General features: G+C 37.7%; 5 protein-coding genes across 5 annotated transcripts in view; 2 read left to right on the top strand and 3 right to left on the bottom strand.

The window, feature by feature from the left end:
- The window catches only part of LOC101302386, a 9,222-nt gene extending 2,960 nt beyond the window's left edge, over window positions 1-6,262 (bottom strand). Inside the window, exon 1 of the mRNA XM_004306172.1 lies at window positions 4,349-6,262. Within this exon, the coding sequence (XP_004306220.1) occupies window positions 4,349-6,084 (1,736 nt within the window). The 5' untranslated portion in view covers window positions 6,085-6,262. The remainder of the gene's footprint in view (window positions 1-4,348) is intronic.
- A 2,504-nt stretch (window positions 6,263-8,766) lies between these two features.
- Window positions 8,767-10,005, bottom strand: LOC101302098. The gene has a single exon (XM_004306171.1). It carries the CDS (start codon window positions 10,003-10,005, stop codon window positions 8,767-8,769), a length of 1,239 nt encoding a protein of 412 aa, XP_004306219.1.
- A 317-nt stretch (window positions 10,006-10,322) lies between these two features.
- On the top strand, window positions 10,323-12,263 carry LOC101295151. The gene is made up of 2 exons (XM_004304331.1): window positions 10,323-10,641; window positions 11,901-12,263. The coding sequence occupies exons 1-2, from the start codon at window positions 10,429-10,431 to the stop codon at window positions 12,003-12,005; spliced, it is 318 nt and encodes a 105-aa protein (XP_004304379.1). The 5' UTR covers window positions 10,323-10,428; the 3' UTR covers window positions 12,006-12,263.
- Window positions 12,264-14,008: 1,745 nt separating this feature from the next.
- Window positions 14,009-16,485, bottom strand: LOC101294868 (protein CWC15 homolog A-like). Its single transcript, XM_004304330.1, has 8 exons — window positions 16,382-16,485; window positions 15,789-15,943; window positions 15,547-15,650; window positions 15,354-15,398; window positions 15,177-15,264; window positions 14,657-14,753; window positions 14,463-14,569; window positions 14,009-14,363 (listed from the first exon to the last, which is right to left on the bottom strand). Exons 2-8 carry the CDS (start codon window positions 15,917-15,919, stop codon window positions 14,240-14,242), a joined length of 696 nt encoding a protein of 231 aa, XP_004304378.1. The 5' UTR covers window positions 15,920-15,943; window positions 16,382-16,485; the 3' UTR covers window positions 14,009-14,239.
- Window positions 16,486-19,014: 2,529 nt separating this feature from the next.
- On the top strand, window positions 19,015-19,430 carry LOC101294578. Its single transcript, XM_004304329.1, has 2 exons — window positions 19,015-19,027; window positions 19,075-19,430. Coding segments are annotated over exons 1-2 (321 nt in total). The 5' UTR covers window positions 19,015-19,026; the 3' UTR covers window positions 19,395-19,430.
- Window positions 19,431-23,273: the final 3,843 nt, after the last annotated feature.

Raw genomic sequence — 23,273 nt, 5'->3', positions numbered from 1 at the left:
CTCTCTCTCTCTCTTCTCTCCTNTCTCCTCTCTNTCNCTCNCTCTCTCTCTCTCTCTCTCTCTCTCTCTCTCTCTCTCTCTCTCTCTCTCTACAATTCCTTCTCCTTTCTTATAAATAAAATATCATAACATGACTTGGTTTGTGATCTTATAAATTGATCATGAAGAGATAATGAGAATGCACTATGCATTGTTAGGGAGAGAGAGATTAAAAATAGGTTCATGTGCTCATTAAATTTATTAATAGTTGTGAAGATGATCATATGAAGAATCTATATTTGGTCTAATTCATGAGGAATTTTCAATCAAACTATTCTGATATGTCAACATAAGTGGGTTTTGTTAAGTCATTATTTATGCGGATGGATATTGGATAAGAATAAACATGAGATTTGATGATTAGGTTTGCAGGTGTTGGTGAATGAAGAGGAAAGAGAACGTTGTTTTTGTTTTCTTGTTCTTTAGGAAGAAGAGAGGGTATAGAAGGAATTTAAAATTTACAAAAACATGTGATGTGTATTAAGCAATATGGGTGTGTGAAGAAATAACATTAAAGAGAATCAAATATAAGTCATTAAAAAGAATCAAATGGGTAGATATAAGTTATCAAAAAACTAGGCATCAACTTAGTAACACGTACAATAGTCCTCTAACATCTAATAGACAAGAAAATTTCAATCATTCCATAATCCATCTAAACCTTTTTTTCTTTTTTTAAATTTATATATATATTAATAATTGATGATGTGGCGTGTCGGAGGTTGAGGTGGCGTGTCGGTCAACGTGTCAGAAAAGTCAACATTTTTTATACGACACGTGTCGGGCCGTGTCAGAGGCGTGTTGCTGTATCGGGCGTGTCAGACACTCTGACACTCCAAGGGTGTGAAGTGTCCGTGCAACATAACTTATGCCACTTGCTGAGTCTCCTTTTTCTTTTAGATGAAAAATCCATATTCTCTATTTTTACAATCCACACCGAATGATTTTTCAGTGTGAATTTCATCCGAAAGAAATGAATGAATGCATATGGAATGCAAATTTGAGATTATGGATTTCATTGTTCTTTATTGATCATTGTTAAAATGCCTTTTTACATCATATAATCAATTTAGTGCTTGGTTTAGGATTTTTGAGGGAATTGAGAAAGAACATTTGGAGAGGCTTTATAGTTTAGGCAAAATCTGTGTCCGTTATGAGAAAATCCTCTGTGCGATAACCGCACCAGGTGGCTCATGCGGCCGCCCAATCGTGCACCGACACGTGGCGATTCTTGTCCACCTAAAAAAAAAAAGAGGCCGGAGTTCTTCTTCTTCTCCGATCAAACCAGGTCCTTTCCCTCCCACTCTCCCAGCCTTCCTCAAAGCCGCCACCGCCATCAAGTCACGCCCCACCTCCATCTTCACCGCCTCCGACGACGAAGACGACGACTGCGTCAACGATCCATGGGAAGCGCGTCCCGACGCGGCTGTTGTCGTGGCCAAGACGGAGGCAGATCCGCCAGGAGGTTGCGACATAGATAATTGTGGAGCTGTGGTGGTTGGCAGAGATGCAGTGGTGGTGGCCGGCGAGGAGGAGATGAGGGATAAGGTGATTTGGGAGGCAAGGATGTGAGAGAGGTCGGTGGAGTAAAGGCTTGTGTGGATGGGTTGGTTGGGTTACAGATTGAAGACAAGAAGAAGAATGAGGGTCCTATGTTGGTTGGGGTAAGAGTCGAGAATTCGTTAGAGGGAGAGAGGAGGAGAGAAGAACTCCATGTCGGAGAAGAAGAAGAAGAACTCCGGCCTCTTCTTTTTTTTTTTTTTTGAGGTGGATAAGAATCGCCACGTGTCGGTGCACAATTGGGCAGTCGCATGACCCATCTGAGCGGTTGTCGCACATAAGATTTTCTTGTCCGTTATATACGGAGAAAGTGAGATTCATTGTGGTCAAACTTGTTTAGACTCGGTTAATATGTTGACATGACACGTGTGTACACATCCGATGCGGTTCAAGTTATGAAATTAAGACGGTAACCAAGGAAGTGATATTTTGTGTGGTTTGATCTCATGATGGTGTTATGGGAATGATCATGGGATATCTGAAATAGATAAGTGTTAGACCAACTATCCGCTCTGAAACCCTACAATTCGAACGAGCAAGATTAGAGTGTAGACTGGACAGAGTTGATTGTTTACCCTTCGACGCTCAAATCAGACCTCATAACGGATAGTTTGAGGAGTTACGAGGAGGGAATTAGTTAGTTACTTAAGATGGTGAGGCAGGGCTCTATTTATAGACGCACACAAAGGGTGTGGCTCGGCGACAACTGTTGACAGCTAGATCACACCCACCTGGGACCGCATTCGTGCGTCTACGTGTATGGCCCAAGGATGCTTGCACTTGCTGAGAGCGGTAGAACACACACGCACAAGGTTAGCTAAACCGCTTGGCATGGGTTCCACCAACATATAAAACCAAAACAAACGTCGGTTTAGGTTCAATTCAGGCTGATTTCTCGGTTCTTACCGTTCAAAGTATTGGCCCTAGTGTAAAGTAGCAATTATAACCAACGTCAGGGATCAAGTGTTTGACATTTATGTTTTCAAAAATGACATTCCAAAATGGCTTAGAGAATCCATACAACGGTTATTTACTCAATAAACTTAGGCTGTAAGGTCATCTCCAACCGATGTGCTAAAGTGTCAAACAATAGGATCATAGCACACTCTCATCTTCAACCGATGATCTAAAGTGCAAAAGAGCTAAGAAGAAAAATGAGAGAGCTAAAGTGTTATCCCAAGAGCCAAATTTGACTCACTGAACGGCTCTTTAGCACATGTCATGTGACAGTCTTCCACTGGTTGGGTGAGAAGTGCAACACTTTTTGTCTTAAAAAAAATATACTCACGTGAGGAGTCTCACACTAAGATCAATTCCACTTTTTAACTTGGCCTAGATTATGTTGGTTGCAAATTGGTTTCAATGTAATAAAAAAATTTACCGGTTTTTGCAATGGCTACGACTATTTTTTTCTCTTTAATTAATAATTTTATTCCTATATATATATGCACAATGTTTAACTTGTGTTTCGCATCTCTATTTTACAATATCATCTGTTCTACTCTCTTACGACATTTTATCTCTAGCTAGCTTCACTTAAAGAAAAAAGAAAAACTTAAAGAGTCCAAACGCACATGTACATATGAGTATGGACGAAGGTTTTATTATAATTAAATAAGAAAAGAAGGTCGATAATATATGAAAAACAATAAATATATTAAAGTGCTATAATTTAACACTTATCGGTTGAAGACGATGAGTGGTATTTTGATTAAAGTGTCAAACGTATGTGCTAAAACTTAGCACTGGTGCTATTTTTAACACTTTCGGTTGGAGATGGCCTAACATTCATCCAAAAGCCAGGATCGGAGATGGTTCTTTTCATAGATTCGCTATTTCTAGAGCACACCCTCGATCATTTTGCAGGGTATGCTCAAGCATGAGCCAAACAAGTGCATCTTCTGATTTCCTAGCAGCTTCCTGAGTAGATTTTCTTCTGGAAACTCATTGAAAGAGAACGTGCGCATTCAACATAAACTCAACTGAGAATATGTGCAAACGAAGAAAAATAGCATTATAGCATACATGATATTACTAATCACATGCATCGGCAAAAACAATCTTGATGTTCAGAGAATAAAAACCCAAATAGAGCATTGCAAACCACACAGGTATAAATTTCCAACATATCCACTGAATGCCAATCAAAGTTCGTGTGGCATGCTCCAACTTCAACATGGTACCGGATCTGATTTAAAAGTTTGAAACTCAAGATAAATGATAATGACCCTATTCCATGTCATTTGTCAACTGATAAATATATAGATGCACATATATGGTTCAGTTACACAACACTCGGAGAAAATATCAGAACATAGCCATGCACACAATACTCGAAATTGTGGGAACTCTACCTAATTGTCAATTGGTTTTTAGTCAGATGATTCAAATCTAATTTAGTATCCTGTCTAAAATTCAGGTAGTCATTCAACTCAGGATGAAAGATTATAAGATCTAATATTTAGTATCCTGTCTAAAATTCAGGTGGTCATTCAACTCAGGATGAAAGATTATAAGACTTGAGAGTTGAAATAAGTCGGTGTTAGCTCTTGCATCTACTCTGTTTCAACTTATTCTTGTGTGCCGTATCACCCATGAACTGTTAATCCTCAAAAGAAATCAGCGTGTAAGAGAAAAACAAGTATGTCATTACCAACTTGGAATCATCAGCAATGGAATTATGCAGAACCACGGAAAGGTTGCAAAAATAATTTATCACACAGAATATAATTTACTCTTCAATTCATGCCAAACTTGAGGACCACAAGGATGATGATTTACATATTGTGATAAAAATTGTTTCTCTGCCATTGCCACAACAGTGCTCAAGGCAAGCGTAGGGGATATTGTTCCTTGACCTCTGAGCCAATTGTACATGAATACTCTAAGCTTGACCCTTTGAGTTGTATAGGATAGATATGATGGGAAGTTCACCAACGATGATACAGGATATCCCAGATGATTTACAAGAACATCAATCTTCATTTGTAACACATCCCTTTGCTGGTTAAGAATCTGAGGAGATACTTTAATCATATCACAGACATCTTGGCGATTTAAACCAGCATTCACTAGACAATTAAATCTGTCTTGAAGTTCCCCTCCCTTGCCTCGGAATAGCTTTAGTGCTACTTCCATTTTGTTCGAGTTCGCTACAAATCCTACATCTAACAAGAACTTAACTCTCTTTCCCTTTGAGTCCTCTTCCGAGTCTGGAAGTGGCTCAACTCTTCTACCTAGAACCCATTTCTTCAATGCTTCTGGGTTCTCCTGTATGTACCTAGACAGACGCTTCTTCCCAATCTTTAAGTAAGAAAGTAAGCTGTTAGTGCTTTTCAGAGCACACAAACCCAGTAGCAGGGGGTGTGAACACACAATCTTCTGAATCTCTGCAACCTCCATCTCAATCTCATTTAGGACCAAAACGCATTTCCTCAAATTCAGAACAAATTGCACAATCTGAATTTGTGGGAACTGCAGAAACATTGAACATATTTGGCTCCTTGTGGATCCAAACTTCAGTAAGAACCCAATTAACGAAAGTGTCCTTTCTCCGGAACTTTCAAACAAAATATCCGGATGCTGGCCCAGAAGTTCAACCAACTGCTTGTTGCTGCAACCCATTTCATCGAACAACCTTAGCACCTCAAGTATCCTGCTCCAACTATAAGAATTGTCTTCTGATAAATTCCTTTCAATCCAATGGGTCTTGAATCCCAAACATTTCAACTTTTCTAGTAACTTAACAAATGGCACATTTACATCCCCAACTAAAATATATGGGCTGCAAACAATAAACTTAACTAAAGCAAATTGGCTAAGACCTAGTTCTTCATAAGCCTGAAGTTTCGATAGCAAAACCTCAAAATCATATCGAAACACTTCTCTTGCTTCTTTAAAAATCTTCCCTATCTTACTGCGTGCAACCCCATAACTACTCAAAACAGTATAATTGTGAAGCAACAAACCATCATCGGCCAAGAACATCAAATTACATGGAAGGTGGGGGATATACTCTGAAGGTTTCAAGCCCAAGCTCTCAAAGAAAGGCTCAAATTCATTAATGGGGTGATACCTCAAATACCGGGAAATCAACCCCCCAATATCCTTATCAATTTTACCATCAATACTTCTTAAAAGCTTGTTAAGAAACTGCGGTGAGTTTTTACTCATATTCTCTGCATCCATGAACTGGAAGCCCCTAGTACAATGCAAATACTCCAACAATGCAGCCTGGGCTTCTTTCAGAATAACTCTAGAAGTTCCACCTCCATTTCTTCCAGTGGAAGTCGAAGTAATATCCAACATTTCAGGTTTTTCAGCTTTAAAACTTGTTTTGGTATTGTAAAGCTCAATGGTATAAGAACTGAGGAAATACCCAATTGGCTGAAGTGGGGTTCTTGAAGGCCTAAGGTGGTTTTGAGCAATATTTGAAGAAACCCATTTGAGAATTGATGCATTATTGAGTTTATGCAAATAGGTCATGACCAGTTCTATGAGATTAGTAATCCAAGAATTGATTTTCAGAAAACCTAGAAGGCATTCGGATGAGTATATATGAACATGAGACTTGGGACGAATGTTACCTTATGATATTGATGGATATGAATACTGCTGAAAAGGAAGCTTCCCCTGCAAAGTTTGATTGCTGATTGAGTGGCTGCCTCTCCTCACTCGTCCCTCTTCACTCTTCACTCTTCACTCTTCACTCTTCACTCTTCAGGGGTTTAGACTTGAGAGTTTAGACGGGTGGATGGCCAAACAAACAAGGACCACTTTGTAATTTTCATTGTATTTAGTTTTAAATAAAAATTCACACTTTATTTTTTCAATAAAACTAAAAAAAAAAAACACAAACACACACACACTTCTACAAGTTTTCTTTTTATTTCAGCGTTTTTTTTTTCGATTAGAAAATACAAAATTACAAAGATTTTATTTCAGCGTTTATATAGTGATATTTAGGCATTTCATCATTTCATGTAGTTGAGGCCATCAACAACTAGCACATTTGCACGAGCTTGAGCTTGCCTGAGGTTTGAAACTTCACTACATTCATTGGTCTCTTTTTTTTGACACTGATGTTGCTCCTATCATATGGTGTATGAAGGAAGGCCGGGAAGTTTACTCCGCTACATTGGTCTTTCAGCCGATCAAGCAAAGGTCGACTACTGCTGCAGCTCGTGTGAAACCACATTTTAGTGTTGGGGTTGTGTTGAGTCAAGAAGGCAATCCAATGGGAAGGGTGGGAAATCAAAGCTTAACTGTAGTACTTGTAATGTAGAGTTTATGCAGTGGAGAAGCACTGGAGTTCGTACATAAATTTTGTGCTTTTCTTTTACCGTGATGCAATCAAAGACATCAATGCAAAAGATGAGCGCTCTCAATATAGTAAACATTCTAATGGGGCAGTTTACTTGCTACACTTAACACTTCGCCTTTTTCACTTGAGAACAAAATCAGAAGCCCTGATGCCAATGCTCTCAATTAGAATTCTAGTCTTTTTCACCAACAAGAACATTTAGGCGATGGGTTTTGTAAGTTTTAGACCTTAGTTATCACTGGCTACTGAAGTATATTTTGCTAATATTGGAAGCAGGTTTTTAGGTGGTAGGTGATAACTTGAAGTCTTGGACCAAAAACTGTGCTACGTTCAACCGTCAGTTGATCAGAACACCGGAATTAGCCCTTTCAGTGTGAGTCATGGCTACAATCCAGGGTCGTTAGTTGAGCTTTCTCCAATTCTGGTTCCAAGGAGATTAGAACAAATACTGAGAATTTCATGAGTCAAACGGTTGGGTTTTATGCAGAAAGGTAGTATAGAGTCAGGGGCGGATCTACGTTAGAGGTTATATGGGCTATAGCCTAGAAAAAAATTGCCTCAGTACTTTAAAATGTATTTGTCCTACATATTATGAAGTTTGATTTGGTTGAGTTGGTTCAATGTTTTGTTTAGAAACAACATGAGCTGGGTTTGAGTCTTGCATTTCCTCTTGCTTCTTCCTTTTTTCTTCTTCATCCTTTTCCCTTTTATTTTCTTTCACCATTTTTTTCTCTCTTTATGATTCAAGTATCATTTTAATTTTTCCTTTTTCCTTTTTCTGCTTCCTCTTTTCGTTTTTATTTTCTTTCCCCATTATTTTCTATCTCTTTATGATTCATGGTAAATTGGTAATATGGTATCATTTCGATCAACACAATCTTTGTAACAATATTGACTAAAAAAAAAAAAAAAAATACGTTTTAGCTACTCTAATTAGCCTAGACAAAATGTACATCCTAGATCCGCCACTGTATAACTGTATAGAGTACAGACCAAGTGATACAGTCCAGTGACTCTATTCAAGTTCTTGTTTCCCTTTTCTTCAGTTTAATATCCCTTTCCAAACTAGTAGGTACTAGTAGAGAAATAAAAAGTAGGCAAGCATTTATCCAAACTATTCATTTTCATTTCCCTAAAAATCTTTCTATGCAACTACATCAAATTAGACTAACAGAGCGACAATTTATAACCCAGAAATCAAAGCTGAAAAGGTATCGAAATCAGAGGACAGTTCTCCAAGACCATAAAGACAAAGCATTGTCAATATAACAAGTTACTCTCTTCACAGTGAAAATAACAGTAAAAGATTTCTAGCTAAAATGAAAAATGGAAATGCTGTGATGTTTTAAAGTGGGAAAAAAAAAACTTACAGGAACTAAAATAGCGATAACAGAAAACAGTGTAGAATCTTTAACGTAGGAAGCCAAAAATTCACACTGAATCAATTTTATTCTTCAAATCCTAGGGAATATGATTTACAAACTTCCTCAGAAAACATAAATCTGAGGGATAAAAAATTATGCTCAAGGTAGTACCAGGATCTACTGTTCCTTGATCTTTGAGCCAATTGTACATGAATACCCTATGCTTGATCCTTTTAATTCCATAAGTAAGATATCTTGGGAAGACCACCAAACTTGATAAGGGATAACACAAATGATTTACTAGGAGATCAATCTTCATTTCGATAAGCTTCTTTGACTGACAAAGAACTAGTGGATATCTTTTAATCATTTTACAGACATCATCGTGATCTAAACCAGCTTCAATGATGCAATCAAATCTTTCCTGAAGTCCATTGCCTTGAAACTGATTTACCGCTTCTGTTATTTTGTTAGGGTTCTCTACAGCTCTAATGGGCCAAGTGTTCTACCAAATACCCAATTCTTCATTTCTTGCGGGTTCTCCTGGATGTATCTAGACAGCTCCTTCTTCCCGATCTTCAAGTTAAGAAGCAAGGTGTTTGTACTTTTCAACGCAATGGAACCCAGTAGCAGGGGATGAGACTGCACAATCTTCCCTATTTCTGTAAACCCCATTTTGATTTCATTCAGGAATGAAAAACATCTCCTCATATTTGAAATAAATTTCGTAACTTCAATTTGCGGAAACTGCAGAAACATTGAACATATCTGGCTCATTGTGCAACCAAATTTCAGAAAGATTCCAATTAGTAAAAATGTCCCTCCCCCTGAAGCCTCAAACAGAATATCTGGATGCTGGCCAAGTAATACACCCAACTGCTTGTTATTGCAACCAATCTCCCTAAGAAGACTCAGAACTCCAAGCATCTGTCCCCAATTATAGGATTTCGATTCCAAAATGTTCCCCCGAACCCAACTGGTTTCAAATCCAAGACTCCTCAGTATCTCCAATACCTCAACAAATGCCTCATCTACATCCCCAACTAACAAATAAGGACTAGCAACAATGAACTTAACTAAAGCATATCGACCAAGACCGAGTTCTTCATAAGCTCGAAGTTTGGATTGCAAAACCTTAAAATCATATTGAAAAACTCTTGTAGCTTCCTTGTATATTTTCCCTATCCTATTACACGCAACCCCATATTGACACAACACAGCATAATTGTGAAGCAACAACTTCTCATGATCAAGGAACATCGAATTAGAAGGAAGAAAGTGAACATACTCAGAAGGTTCCAACCCCAAGCTCTCAAAGAAAGGCTCAAATTCATTAAGAGGGTTGTAAAGCAAATACCGGGAAACCGACTGCCGGACTTCCTTCACATTACCAACACATTTCAAAAGCTTGTTGAGAAAATGCGGCGAGTTTTTGCTCATATTCTCTGCATCCGCAAAGTGCAAGCCTCTATTCCAATACAAATAGTCCAACAATGCAGCTTGCGCCTCTTGTTGAACAGCACGAGAAATTCTACCAGCATTTCTGCCATTCTCAGTTACAGGGGTCCTTTTAGTTCTGTAAAGTCTAGGGGTTTGGGCATTTGGGAAAGACCCAATTGGCTTTGCTTTGATTCCTAACAGTCTGGAGTGGGTTTCATCAAAATTTGAAGAAACCCATTTGAGAATGGATGCTGTTCTGGCCTTATGCAAATGGGTCATGCTCAGATTGATAAGATTTTACTACCTAGTGATTATCAGAGAAGCTAAAAAGGGTGATGGAATTGAATCTAAGGTGGGTGTATTCAATCAAGATTCTGTAGGATTTTTTTGTATTTGAAAAGTCTATGGGTATTCGATTCAGATTTCAAAAAGTCCTTTAAAATCTCATGGTATTCAATTCAGACTCAAAATTATCCATAGAAATCTGATGGTATTCAAAAATCTATGGACTTTCAAGGATTTCAATAGATGCTCGACTTTGTAGGATTCTAAGAGGCTTCGTATAAATACCAAACTCCATCTGAAATCTGGTCTCCAGAGGTGAGATTTTGAACGATTTCGTTTTCCTCTTTCTCTCATCCTGAAGATGGAAAGAACGCAGAAAGGAGAAGACGAACTGAAGGTACCACGGAACTAGATACTATGGAAAGACGATCTGGAGAAAGACGATTGATCAGCCATGTCCAGCTCCAATGCAATCGACAGTATCGCAGCCAATCCAGGTCGTCGCGCCGACGAGATCTGCGTGGTGACGGTGAGCATGACGAAGCCGGTCGCCGTTCTCCACCAAGTTTACGATGCCGACCACAAAGTCTCGAAGATAACTGTGCCCAGAAAATCGTCGAGACAACTCAGGTATGTGCTCTGAGTTAACATTGTATTTGAAAGAATGAGAATTTGTTTGGTTTTGATGGTGATGATTGGTTTTGGAGTTTTCAGTTTCTGATTAGTGCCATTTATTGGGAATTTGCAGAAAAATAAAGAAGAAACGCCTCTTCTATAGTTCTTAGTATGATTTTTCTTATCTAACTGAATTATAACTATTGATTTTTCAGAATCATATATACATAATAAGCTTTGTATATTAAGCATTGGTGTTTGACAAATGAATGAGCTTTTTCTTGTTGTGTGAATTTTTTGTATAGGCCGGTATTAGCAACTTCTGTTTCCGACCTTGCAATTGAAGTGTGTATGATAAGAATATAAACACTTAAAGATAAAAGTTTTATTTGTCTTGGATGCTAGTCAAGAGTGAATATGCAAATTGAAAACTTTATCGGAGAAGAGTTGAGAATGAGTCCTGACCTTATCATTCTTGTAAAGTATACATTTGTGCCACAATAACTCATGATCACTTGCTTGTAGAAGTTTTGTTGTTTCTGTAGAGTTTGTTACGTACCTTACCAAAAACCCCATTCTCATTCTTCCTTTATGGCTTCTTGTTTTCTCTATCTTCTGGTTTAAGGAACTCCAAGAAAACCTTTTAGTTTTCAAAAGTCCCCACCATTTATATTGTTTAGAAACAGATTTTTGCTTCTCCAAATGTATTTGTTCTGCATACAATGTATAGGTCTCAGTATGAACAAACAACCATAGGATGGTAGGCTCAAAGAAGTATTTTGTGCTTTATGTTATCCGTGGATTAGTTCACATGGTCACCTGAATAATGTGTTTTGATCTGTCTTAGTTAATTTAAGCTACCAATTCTTAAAACACATAGATGGTTATTGGAACTTTCTGTTCATTTCCATACACACTCAATTGCTTCAAGTCAAAAATGCTATATAATTTGCAAATTATTAGAACAGAACTGGTAGGTAGAGCTATTCTATGTTGCTGCTATCTTTCATTATTCGTTGCGAATGTATCATCCTCATATAAATCTTCACATGAGATGTATCAAGTATCTTCATATGGGATGTATCAATTCACATTGCTTATCACCGGCATGCCTTTGTATTGCTCAAATGGTCCTAGGCATTCTTGGATTTGTGGATAATTTTTTTTTTCTACTGCATTCATGTGGTTTGGAGGTTCCCATATATTTGCAAAAGCACTTGCCAAGTTTATGAGAAAGGCTAATAACTGATAAGATTCATTCTTACCTACTACAGTATCATCCAGATGTTAGCAAGGAGGAGGGGGTAAGTGAAAATGGTGGTCTGTTGTTGAAGAAAGCGATCGTGAAGAAGAGGGTCGAGCAGTGCAAGAGGCCTTAAAGCAACCTCAAGATCTGATGCTCAACAGGTTATTATTCTGACAAGAAGACTCGCCATTATCTTCCCAATCATTTCAAGAAGTTTGTTTTCCAAAATGTCAAGGAGCAGGGAGTTTTGATGATGCACAATAGGACCTATTATGCTGAGATTGCATAATGAGCTGTAGACAAATCTTTAATACTCATTATCAAAAGTGTACTCTTGAATATATTTTGATCTGTAATCATATAAAAGAGGTTTTGATCGTTGGATAACTTGAAAAAATAGGAGTGTTTGAAGTTTTGAATGTCCACATGAATCTGTTAAAATCCAAACAAATCTTATCAACCAAATATGATAGAATCTGTTAAAGTCTATATGGAGTTAAAAGAATCCGTACAGTCTTCATAATCTATAAGAATCCATGGATTATTTAAAATCTGTCGAAATCATTTAAAATCTAGATTGAATACACCCTCCTAAAAATATTAGGGATGAGAAACATTACCTTGAATTGTGATTAATGGAGAGAATCAGCAAGTTTGTGGCAGTGGGTGTTGATTCGGAGTGCTGCTTGCTTTCAACTTGTTTTAGTTGCAAGTTCATGTGCGACTCATGATACCCAAGACGAGATCAAAATGATAATCTGCCATTTCGGGTCGGGTACGAGCTCAGCGGACGGGGCAGTGCCCATGATTAGCCGCTTCGTTTTGATTTGCTGTTTTCTATTTTTTCAGAAGAACTTCCGGTTATGATTACATGGTTAGTAATTAATCATCAGATTCATAGATCAGTCATCTTTGGATATAAATCTAATTATAGTGACTGGAGAAAATTATTTTTAAGTAGAGTTGTTTTATTTCCAACCCTTAGATGTAAATCTAACGGTGATTAATCATGAATTTTATAGTCAGTAACTGACTTGATGAACACTAGTGGGAGAACTTCTATTGAAACGTTTAAATTTTCTCACTACACCTCTCTCTATTTATCTTCGGTTAAAATAATTTTTTAACTATTTTAGTTAAAGTTTGACTAAAAATTGGCTAGCATTGTTAAAGATGTTGTAATTCTAGTTCATGATAGTTATAAATCATTACATATTAAAATGTCATTGAAGTTGAACTGATATAATTAGGCTAAGTGTGTATGTTTTAGTTAATTAGTTATATTTCCTGTTTCTCAATTCTTCCATTATTAAATCTATACATTCGTAACTTCTTCATTTCTATAAATCACCGGCTCCTAAAATTTCAATGGGAAGGATAGGTTCATGGGACTAAAATTTCATACGTGTGTGAAATGATGTATAATACTAAACATATACATTTGTGACAAAAGAGCCATCCTTGGTGCGTCTAGGTTCGACGGCTATCTCAAAGGACGATTTGGTGTAGAATTTATTACATTCGTCAAGCCAAGCTGACGAAATTCGATGAGAAAAGATACAGAAAACTTCACAAAAGATGGATATAAAAGAGATCAGTGGTTGTTACTTTCGTTGTTGGTAATACAATCCCAATTGCAAAACACGATTGAGGAACTGAACAAACTTATTCCGTAATAGTTGGAATTAGGCCTCGTTTGGTTCGCGGAAAGTAACCATCGGGAAAGAAAAGTTGTTCTTTTCCTGCGTTTAGAACGCTGAAAGAAAGGACATACTTTCCTGGAGGTTAGGAAAATACAAATAAAAATCTGTTCTTTCTGAAATCTATAAGAACCACTTTCTCATCTTCTTTTCTTGCATTTATTACTCACAATATATTATTTTATCATTTTAATCAACAATTTTCTGGATGATTTTTCTTGTGTCACCAAACATTGAAACAAAAAATCATTAGGCTTCTCTTTCCCTTCCTGTGGGAAAGACAACAGAATTATTTTTCTTTCCACAAACCAAACGAGGCCTTATATTGCTATCAAGATTGGCATTTAGTTTAATCCATTTTCTATGAGCTTAAAAACCAATGTTCACCATGTCACTCTTGAAAACTCAAGGAAACAGAAACCCGCCGGAAACAGACTTCGCACAATGACCCACTACATTGAGAATAAAATCAGTTCCTGCCAACTTCCGGAACAGAAAACAACATTCAACATAAACATCCAGCTTTACATCTATGTTTCTCACAGTTGAAGCTACATTCAGCACGGTGCAATCAATTGAAACATTAAGGTACACACAATCCTTAAGAAAACTGTCCTTTTCACTTCATTACTTGGGCTACTATCTTGAAAGTTGGATTCATTTGACATTACTTCATGTATTTATGCAGAAACTTGCGGTGGAAGTCATTCCTCACTGTGTCATTGATGAAGCGCTTGGGAGTTTTGGTTTCACCACGGGCCTGATTTTTGAATACCACATCATCATCCCATCTGCGCCCAAAACAAAATATGCATTGCATATTAATTAAGTTAACAAGATGAAGATTCTGACTTGATCACAGAACTGATCAAGGAAATATCTTTACTAACCTTCTTTTCACACTGAAAGAAGCGGCTATTGGATTATTAAGCAATGGGTTTCCTTTGAGAAGCTCTGCTTCCTTGACTTTAAGCTCTTCTGCCAACTGTAGTTCTTCCTAAGGAAGCATAAAGTATTTTGGTTACAAATAGAGATACACCAAAGCTTTGTAACCTCAATCAAAAATCAATTAAAAAAAGGTCACCTTTCGCTTCTTCTCCTCTGCTCTTTCCCTCTTTATTTGTTCGAGCTCAGCCAAAAGAGCTTCTGTATCATCCTCATCATCATCATCATCTTCATCACTGTAACCATAACAATTTTATCAGCAAATCTAGGTAAATGTGGCTGAGGAACTACAAACACAAGGAAAACATTAACTACCAACAAATGAAACAGTTGTAGAGAGTGTATAATCTTTAAGGTGCGTAAATCAATTTTGGCTCAAATGTAAACTTTACAGAACAAAACGTTTAGAAACCCTTGTTCAAAAAAAAAAAAAAGTTTAAGAAACCCCTATAAACTACTGGAAAAGCTGAGCTGAACACCAACAGACATCTAGTTCAACATTAGCACAAATAATCAGTAGTGCATACTTAACTTTCAAAACTCATCATTCAATTTGATATTGAAAGCTTGCAAGGAAAACTGTAGTAACAAGTTGACAACTAAAAATTCGCAGAAAAACACGTGTGAAGTCTGATTCAGGTATATTTGGTAATACTGACCTGTCATCATCACTTTTGACATCCAAATCAGAATCATCAGCATCTACATTACGTGGTACAATGCGGTCTTCAGTGTCCCTTCTTGTCCCTATTAAAGAACAGTTTTAGTATGATTAGACTGAGCAATTACTTGCAGGAATTTACATTAAAGTCTGAATATGGAGCTGGGATACAGACCTTCCAACAAAAGCTGGCTTCCTCTCTTGCTGCGATCTCTGTCATCTGTGCAATCCACATAAGGATTAGAAAGCATGAAGAAATAACATGACATCCTCATATAGTTGAACTGACACCCAACCCTGACTAAAGGGGTGAGTTCAAAATCCATGACTTCAATAAAAGTAAAAGAAGTAAGGGAAAGATATCATACAACTATATTTATCCTTCGATGAAAAATGCCTCCTCTCACGGTCTTCCAGCTCCTCCTGGAGGTTCCTCTTGTGCAGTTCTTCCTGGGTGTCCTGGCCATCCCTCCTGTTTGTACATACCATCAAAAAGAAAGGTTCAAAACTCAGCATCCAAGGGCAGCTTACTTGCATATTAGTTAATAACATATGCAGGCATGGCTTTCAAAATTTACAACTAACACTGGCAAGAACAATAAAAACCAACCTGGGTTTTAGAGTTGTATGCGACGCAATGTCCCTTGATGAGTACTTCTGGGATGGACCAAAAATCCGAGTACCACCTTGTTCATTACCACCTTTTGCAGGAGCCCATGTGGGTCGAGCTGCAGTCGTCATCTCTTCTCACAATCTTTTTAACACCTATCAAACCAATCCATAAACATTGAATCAATCATCAGTATAATTCCCATAAATCCTCTTAAAGATTACTTATTTACAACACGTAATAAGTTAATATAAACCAAAAATAAAATTTTACAATCTTTGTCGTGTTTTAGGATTTGTTCAGCAAACAATAAACATGAAATTCAAGTCTATATACAACTTCGAAGTACTGCGATGTAAAAACCCTAAATCAAATTGACTTCTTGTTCCTGATGATTTTAACAGAGCCGATTAACAGAAGAAGCCGCAGTATCTAGGCGTTAGCAGCAGAATTAAAGAGCAGAAGAAGCATAATAAGACCGAATTCGTGTCTAAAGCAAAACCTAGATTTTCAACTCGTCTTCGTTTCTATACGTTTCTAAGCAAAACGATTCCAGGAAGAGATCAGACAGAGAGAGGAAAGAGATGACTTACCGGCGGTGACTGCCTAGATGAACGGCGTTCCTTCGCCGGAGATAGAGCTAGGGTTCGTCGCTTAAATTTTCTTCGAGATTTCAATTCGATTTCGTACCAAATCTAATCCGCGTCCTCCTTGGTATACATATAAACAACCCGGATTGGGTTTTCCGGGTCGGTTTGTTAATTGGGCCATTAGTGACCATTTGGGTTTTCCTGGCAAATGAGTCTGGGTCGGATTGGTTCGTCACTCTTTTTTCAGCGCAAGTACTTGGGCTGGGCTCAGTCCCACACCGTAACCAATTATCCAAGAACCGGGCCCTGATCCGTCAATGACAAAACAGGCCATGTCGTCTGATGCTGAACGTTGGGACCAGTTGAAGCCCAGACTGGTCCTGTCGTGCCTTTCCGGTCCCGTTTTCAACCAATTTCATTTCAGTAAGCGTGCAATTCTGTAGCAAATTCAACTTCGATCAAATCCAATATGAGATTTAATCAAATGAATTCATTATGACATGAATGAGAAACATAGAGAGAAACTATAAAGTTGATTTGTCGAACATCAATTTAGTTGAACACTATTGACAATGACATTGAACCAAGGCCGAACTTGAGATTTGAAGATTTGAGGCGAATTCAAGAATGGTGTCCTCTAATGATCATACAAGAAATCATACAAGAAAAAGAAGAAAAAAAAACAACGACGGCCAAAATCGAGAAAAAAAAATTGACCCTCCATAATTGGATAAAAGAAGTAGCTATGGTTAAAAGACAATAGCTCCAAACAACATCAAAACATTTAAAGGCACTAGAAGTAGTTATGGATTCACTCAACCAGATTTTGTTTAGGCAACATTGAACATTTATACAGTGTTTTTAAAAATCAATGTTTTTAAACATTGATCAAATCTCGAACGGAGATCTGAAAATCGCAACCACAAGTCGATATCGATGCCGTACAACCGTCGTCGACCCTAGCCAAAGCACAATCAGAGGCTTGCTACCACGTTGTCGAAGCAACAGGAGTTTCCGCCCACGTCACCAATACCGATCAGGACAGCCCACCTCTTGCCAGAGTGAGCCCGCCGCCTACTCGAAAGTTGAAACTTTCTCACCCAGGGAGAAACTAGCAGAGAGTTTAAACAAACGAATTACTTCGTTTTCTTTTCTAAAGAAATTTAAACTTTCCTATTTGATGATGCAAACAAGATAATTGGCTTTTAAGGATTATGAAATCCTCAAATTTCTAGGTTTATAGAGTATCTAAATAGATATGATTAAGAAAGAAAAGGGTTCCAAATATAGTCCATCAGTTGACTAAGCTGGTTTTGGCAAATGCTCGAGGCCTCGACAGCCTACCATTTTTTTTAACAAGCTTAAATCTCAAGTTGCACCGAGGCCTATACCGATACCGATCCGGATCGTGATTGTCTGAGATCAGTTTTTAACAAAATCCCATCAGGGCCTGTTGCATAATATATTTCCTAGATCGGGATCCCGACCTGGTGGCTCATGCCCAAGCCTTACAATTTACTCTTGGCATCTAACGAGCCCAAGCAATCAGACCCAAAAGAAAGGAAGTGACTTCTTAGTGTTGCTGCTGATGTTAATTTCGACTTTTTTGGCGCTGGTTGTTGTATAGCTTTTTTGGGTAACAGAAAATGACAATAAATAAAGAAGGGACAATGCCCACTAGCCCTAATTTTAAGATTTTTCTTCCCACTAACAAAATAAGATCTTAAAATGCCCACTAGCCAACTAAACGAAAAAAAAGACGATAATACCCTTGAAAACCTAACAAACCACAACACGCGTCCTATCTCTCTGTCAGTTTCTTAGATTCGCCCACAAGCTTCGACCTCTCTCTCTCCTCTCTCAGATTCGCCTCAACCTCTCTCTCTCTCTTCTCTCAGTTTCGCCTCTCTCTTCTCTCTCTCTCTCTCTCTCTCTCTCACACTCATATTCGCGCCCTCTCGCTCATATCCTCTCCCACTAGCCGTCTACTCTGTCGTGCTCCGTCAAGTAATCTTCCATTTCTCTACCAGCTTTAATCTCCTTCAAATTTTGATTCAATCTCTATATAATTCATCTGTTTATGGTCTAAATTGAGAAGAATAGCAATTGTATTGGTTTGAATCTGTAAAATCTAGGGATTTCCTTTCAAATTTAGGGTTCTACTATAGGTCCACTATTGGGCAGTAGAGGGAAGAGAAGCATCTTGGGGTCAGTAGGACCTCCTACTGGGGTAGAGGATCATATTGGGGGCAGTAAAACCTTTCTACTGGGGGCAGTAGGACTTGTTCAATTTGGGGATATAGGGTTCTTGATTTGAACCAAATTTTGAGTTTGTTTTTGATGCTCTGTGCTATTTTTGATGCTCTAAGTTTGTTTTTGTGCCTTGTGGAAACTGGATTATGCAAGTATAGGTCCCTACTGGGGTCAGTAGGAGCACCTACTGGGGTTAGTAGGACATTGTATTTGGGGCAATGTCACCCCTGTTTAGGGAAGTAGAAAGCTTATATCTTTTATGTATTTCATTGCTCTATTCAATACTAATTTAATAATCCTCCTCCTCAGTATGAAGACAAAACAAAGAAGACAATCCAACTCTTATTCTGAGAATAAAGAAGAAGAACATGAAGTTGTAGAAACGAGGTCAAAGAAGCAGAAGAAGAAACAAAGTCCTCCAGCAAAGCAGAAGACATAAATAGTGCAGAAGAAGAATGTGCAAAAGAAGTCTGAGAAGAAGGAGAAGTCAGGGAGTGGAGTTATACCAACATTACAACAAAAATGCTCGTTTGTCAATTTTCAGCAAATAGTTAAGATGGTGAAGTCGAAAGCGAAAATTGAAGTATGGGATGTGCTACGGAAAATTTCTTTTTGGCCGATGATATCGCCGATCTATCACTCTAAAGTGCAAGAAAATCATTTTACCAAGAATGAGCGTGACCTCGAAATCATCCTTCAATACTATGATGTTGAGAAGAGGAAGTTCTTTTTTGGGAATAAAGAGATGGAGATCATGGGGTAAGACATAGAGAGGATATTTGGGCTGCCAAATTCAGGAGAAATGATAAACAATGTGGGAAGAAATATGGACAAGGATAAAAGGAAGCCTTCAGCGATTTTTGATGTGAAAATGATCAAGGACACAGTAGACAAGCACGTATTGCTTAAAAGGCTGGAAGCTGAGGTGGATAAGGAGGAGAAGGGTGATGCAAGAATCATTGCTGCCCTCATACTTGCGCTTCTGTTTACAACATGCTTTTTTAGCAAGTCAACAGTATCCATCACCTAAGACCTCATAAATGCTTGCGAGGACATTGAAAGAATCAACCAGTACAACTGGCCAAAAATGATCCTTGAATTTCTATTCGATGGACTTATGAGGCACGAGAAGAAAAAACCAAAAGTTCTTAGTGGATGCTTGATACTGATCTATGTAAGTTTTTTTTTGTCTCATATAGGGTTCATTTGTTAGTTTTCTGTTTATATTTCGTGTGTATTATATACATTTACTTACGGAAAATGCATGTCTTTATTTTTCAATACAAAACTGGTTTCTGGAGAATACTCAGGTGAAGCACAAGATTACTGGAAAGGAGAGATCGACACCAACCTATCTTAGGTGGTCGATAAGAGAGCTATTCACAACTGAGAGCTTGAAAGACAATCCAGACATCATAGTGGTAAGCAAAGACAAAAACTTCAAAAAAAGAAGAAAAGATAATAATCGTGTGTATGCTTATCTAACTCTTCCGAGGACATGTGACAGGAATTCATAACAAAGGGACCATGGAATGAAGAAAGCCACAAAGGCTTTTCGGATTCCGAGGACGCGCTACCTCTCACTTTCAAGGATTGGGTAAGTTCCCTTTTTAAATATGTCTATTGGGGTCGGTAGGGGGCTTAACAACCTCCTACTGACCCCAGTGGTTTATATTGTACCTAGCTTTTTATATTTTTGGTTACTAAATTGCTATAGACGTAAGTTCCCCAAAAAAGCCAAGAGAAACCACAAGAAAAAGTTCCTAGAGATATCCTCAAAGATATAGCGACAGAAGATGTGGTCAAAAAGGATCTCATTGTTCTAATCATTGAACTCCACAACCAAAATCGAAAGCTTCAGGAGAATGCAATGATGTTCTCGATTGCACTTGATGAAGCAAATGCAAAGATACTTCAGCAGACAATGGAAATAAGCAAGTTGGAGGATGAGAACAAAAAGCAGAAGAAGTATATAGAGGATTTGACTTTACAGCTTGCCAAGGCACATGAAGTTGAATGTGAAGAAGAAGAAGAAGAAGAAGAAGATGTCTGCCTAAACCTCACTGAGAATATGCCTGAAACCCCAAGAGAAAAGGAGAAGGATGAAGGAGAAGTGCTGGCTTATCTTGTGGAAATGATACAGAAAAATGTTGAAACTAATGCTCCAATAAAGCCGATACAAAAAATGAAGAAGCCTGTTCCAATGCATTCCATCGAGAGGAACGTGAAGTTGAACAAGGGAAAGGGATCAAAAAAAGCCAAGGATGACGACTTCGAGTACAACACTTCAAAGGAAATGAAGGACATGGAGATGCGCAATAAAATAAAAAAAAGGCTCCAAAACAACCTCTGCCTCAGAAAAACAACAAGAAAGAGCTGGAAAAGGAGAAACAGGTGATTAAAAAAAGTAGTGAACTTTGAATAGGACACTTGGACCACACTGAAGACGGAGGTCCAAAACTACTACAAGTCTTTCCTTGATGCAAGGGATAATGATGGGTAAGTGAACAAATTGAATATTTGCTTTTTCATGTGTCAAATATGACATTATAGTTAAGTAACTAATGTTTCTGTTCATGCAGCGACACATTCTAGGCTTTTCAAACAAAGCAAATAGTGGTACAAGGAACAAACAACATTGATCTTGTGGAAGAAAACTACATGAGTGATTCTGTGAGTTTGCCTCTTTTTACATGAACTCTGTAAGAATTATATGAAAGAATTGCGGGTCTATTGGGGTCAGTAGGGGGCTTGACAACCTCCTACTGACCCCAGTACGACCTCCTACTGTAAGAATTATATGAAAGAAAGATTAACTGAAAAATCAAATTGAATAATTGCAGGTAATCAAAGCGTACATAGAGATTTTGCAAATGGAACTTGAAAATGCAAACATACATATTGCAGTGTTCCTGGAGATTGAAGCACCGGTAACTTTAAATATAGGTTTAATATAACATGCACTGAGTATATTGGGGGCAGTATAGGGGGTTTACTGATTTAATATCATTTTTATGCACAGTTTTATGCTATTAAACATGAAGAGGAAAGAGGAAGCGTGGATTACAAGAACCAAATAAAGTTGTGCTTAGTTGAACCTTTGTGGTATGTATTTGAGTACAACAAGGTTCTAATCCCAATCCACCATTGCACAAACCACCACTACACACTGCTTGTGGTTGATAATGAGAAAAAGAGGATTGTGCACATGAACTCTTTGCAACCTCTAGAGAATGAAAGGGATGAGGAGGAAAAATACCATAAGAAGGCTGGATATGTGGTAAGTGATCGTATCAGAAAAGTTATAGGGTGCCTTTAAGTTTTCATAATTTCTTGAAAAAGAATACATGAATAATTGTATGCTGTATTGAACAAGTGAAACATCTCATGAAGTTTCTCCAAGAAGTAGAATTGTCAAACAAACATTATCCGGACGACAGCCAAGAAGCGGATATTGAGAATTACAAATATAAGAGTGTTGGCGAGACAAATCAAGGGGACCTGGATGATAGAATCCTTCCGATGAATGACAGGGAGAAAATGGTAAGAAGATGGGTGCTTGACAACTTCGAAGCTATTAAAGAATACAAGCTGGAGGAAGACTTTGACTATCCTCAACAAAAGTCACTATTGTAAGTCCATTCTCAAAACTTTGTCATTGATTCAAAAAGTCTAAAAATTGTTCAGAAACTTGCAAGGGCAGTAGGTTTCGTTTTAATGTCCCTAACACAAAATGAATGATTTGCAAGGCGGACTGTAGGCCTTTTGTGCTCCATTTCATGCAGAAGTTGGCCTTGGGAGAAAAGCCAAACAAAGTCGATGCTGATGGAATGAGAAAAGTTATTCTTGAGAAGCTAATGAAGGCCAGAATACAAATGTCGTCAAGAAATGAAATGTGATATATATGTTAGAGACAATGAAATGTAATGAACAATGAAATGAAATGTGACTTTGGGAGATTCCTTTTATATATGTGAAATGTATTCATTTTCAGTTATTTAGCATGAAAAATAGGTGGAAAACAAGTCAAAAATACATGTTTCATTAACAGGTCCCTACTGGGGTCAGTAGGAGGTCCTACTAGGGTCAGTAAGACCATCTACTGGGGTCAGTAAGACCATCTACTGGGGTCAGTAGGACCATTGTCACCTATAACTGGTGCCTACTTGAGTCAGTAGGTCTTATTAAACCTACTGTGCTTCAGTCGCTTAACTCACTACTAGCATAAGCCTTATAGGATACTGTTATTTTTCTGTACATATTGCTCTATAGGATACAAATAACCGTATCTAAAAGTCATTAGGTACGGTGCAGTCACGGAATGAAAAAGGGTATTCTCTATTGCAGGTGCCACTAACCAAAGGCCACGCTTTTAAATTTGGTGTCTCTGTTTTTAATTTTATTTAAAATAGTGTAAATATTTTTTTTCTTAATTTTCATTTTCTTTTACTTTTTATTTCTTCATTTTATTTTTTTCTTAATTATCATTTCCCATTTCTTCCTTTTTCATTTTATTATCCATTTACTCCAAATTTATTAAATAATTTATATCTAATTTATTTTCATCCGATCAAGTTGCCGGCACCGGCAACCGAGAGCTTCGTTCTTCTCTCTCTCTCTTCGTTCTTTCTCTCTCTCTCTC

Source organism: Fragaria vesca, linkage group LG6 (genome assembly GCF_000184155.1).
Source record: "Fragaria vesca subsp. vesca linkage group LG6, FraVesHawaii_1.0, whole genome shotgun sequence".
NCBI classification, from domain to species: domain Eukaryota; kingdom Viridiplantae; phylum Streptophyta; class Magnoliopsida; order Rosales; family Rosaceae; genus Fragaria; species Fragaria vesca.
This window is presented reverse-complemented; position numbering and strand designations above follow the sequence as displayed.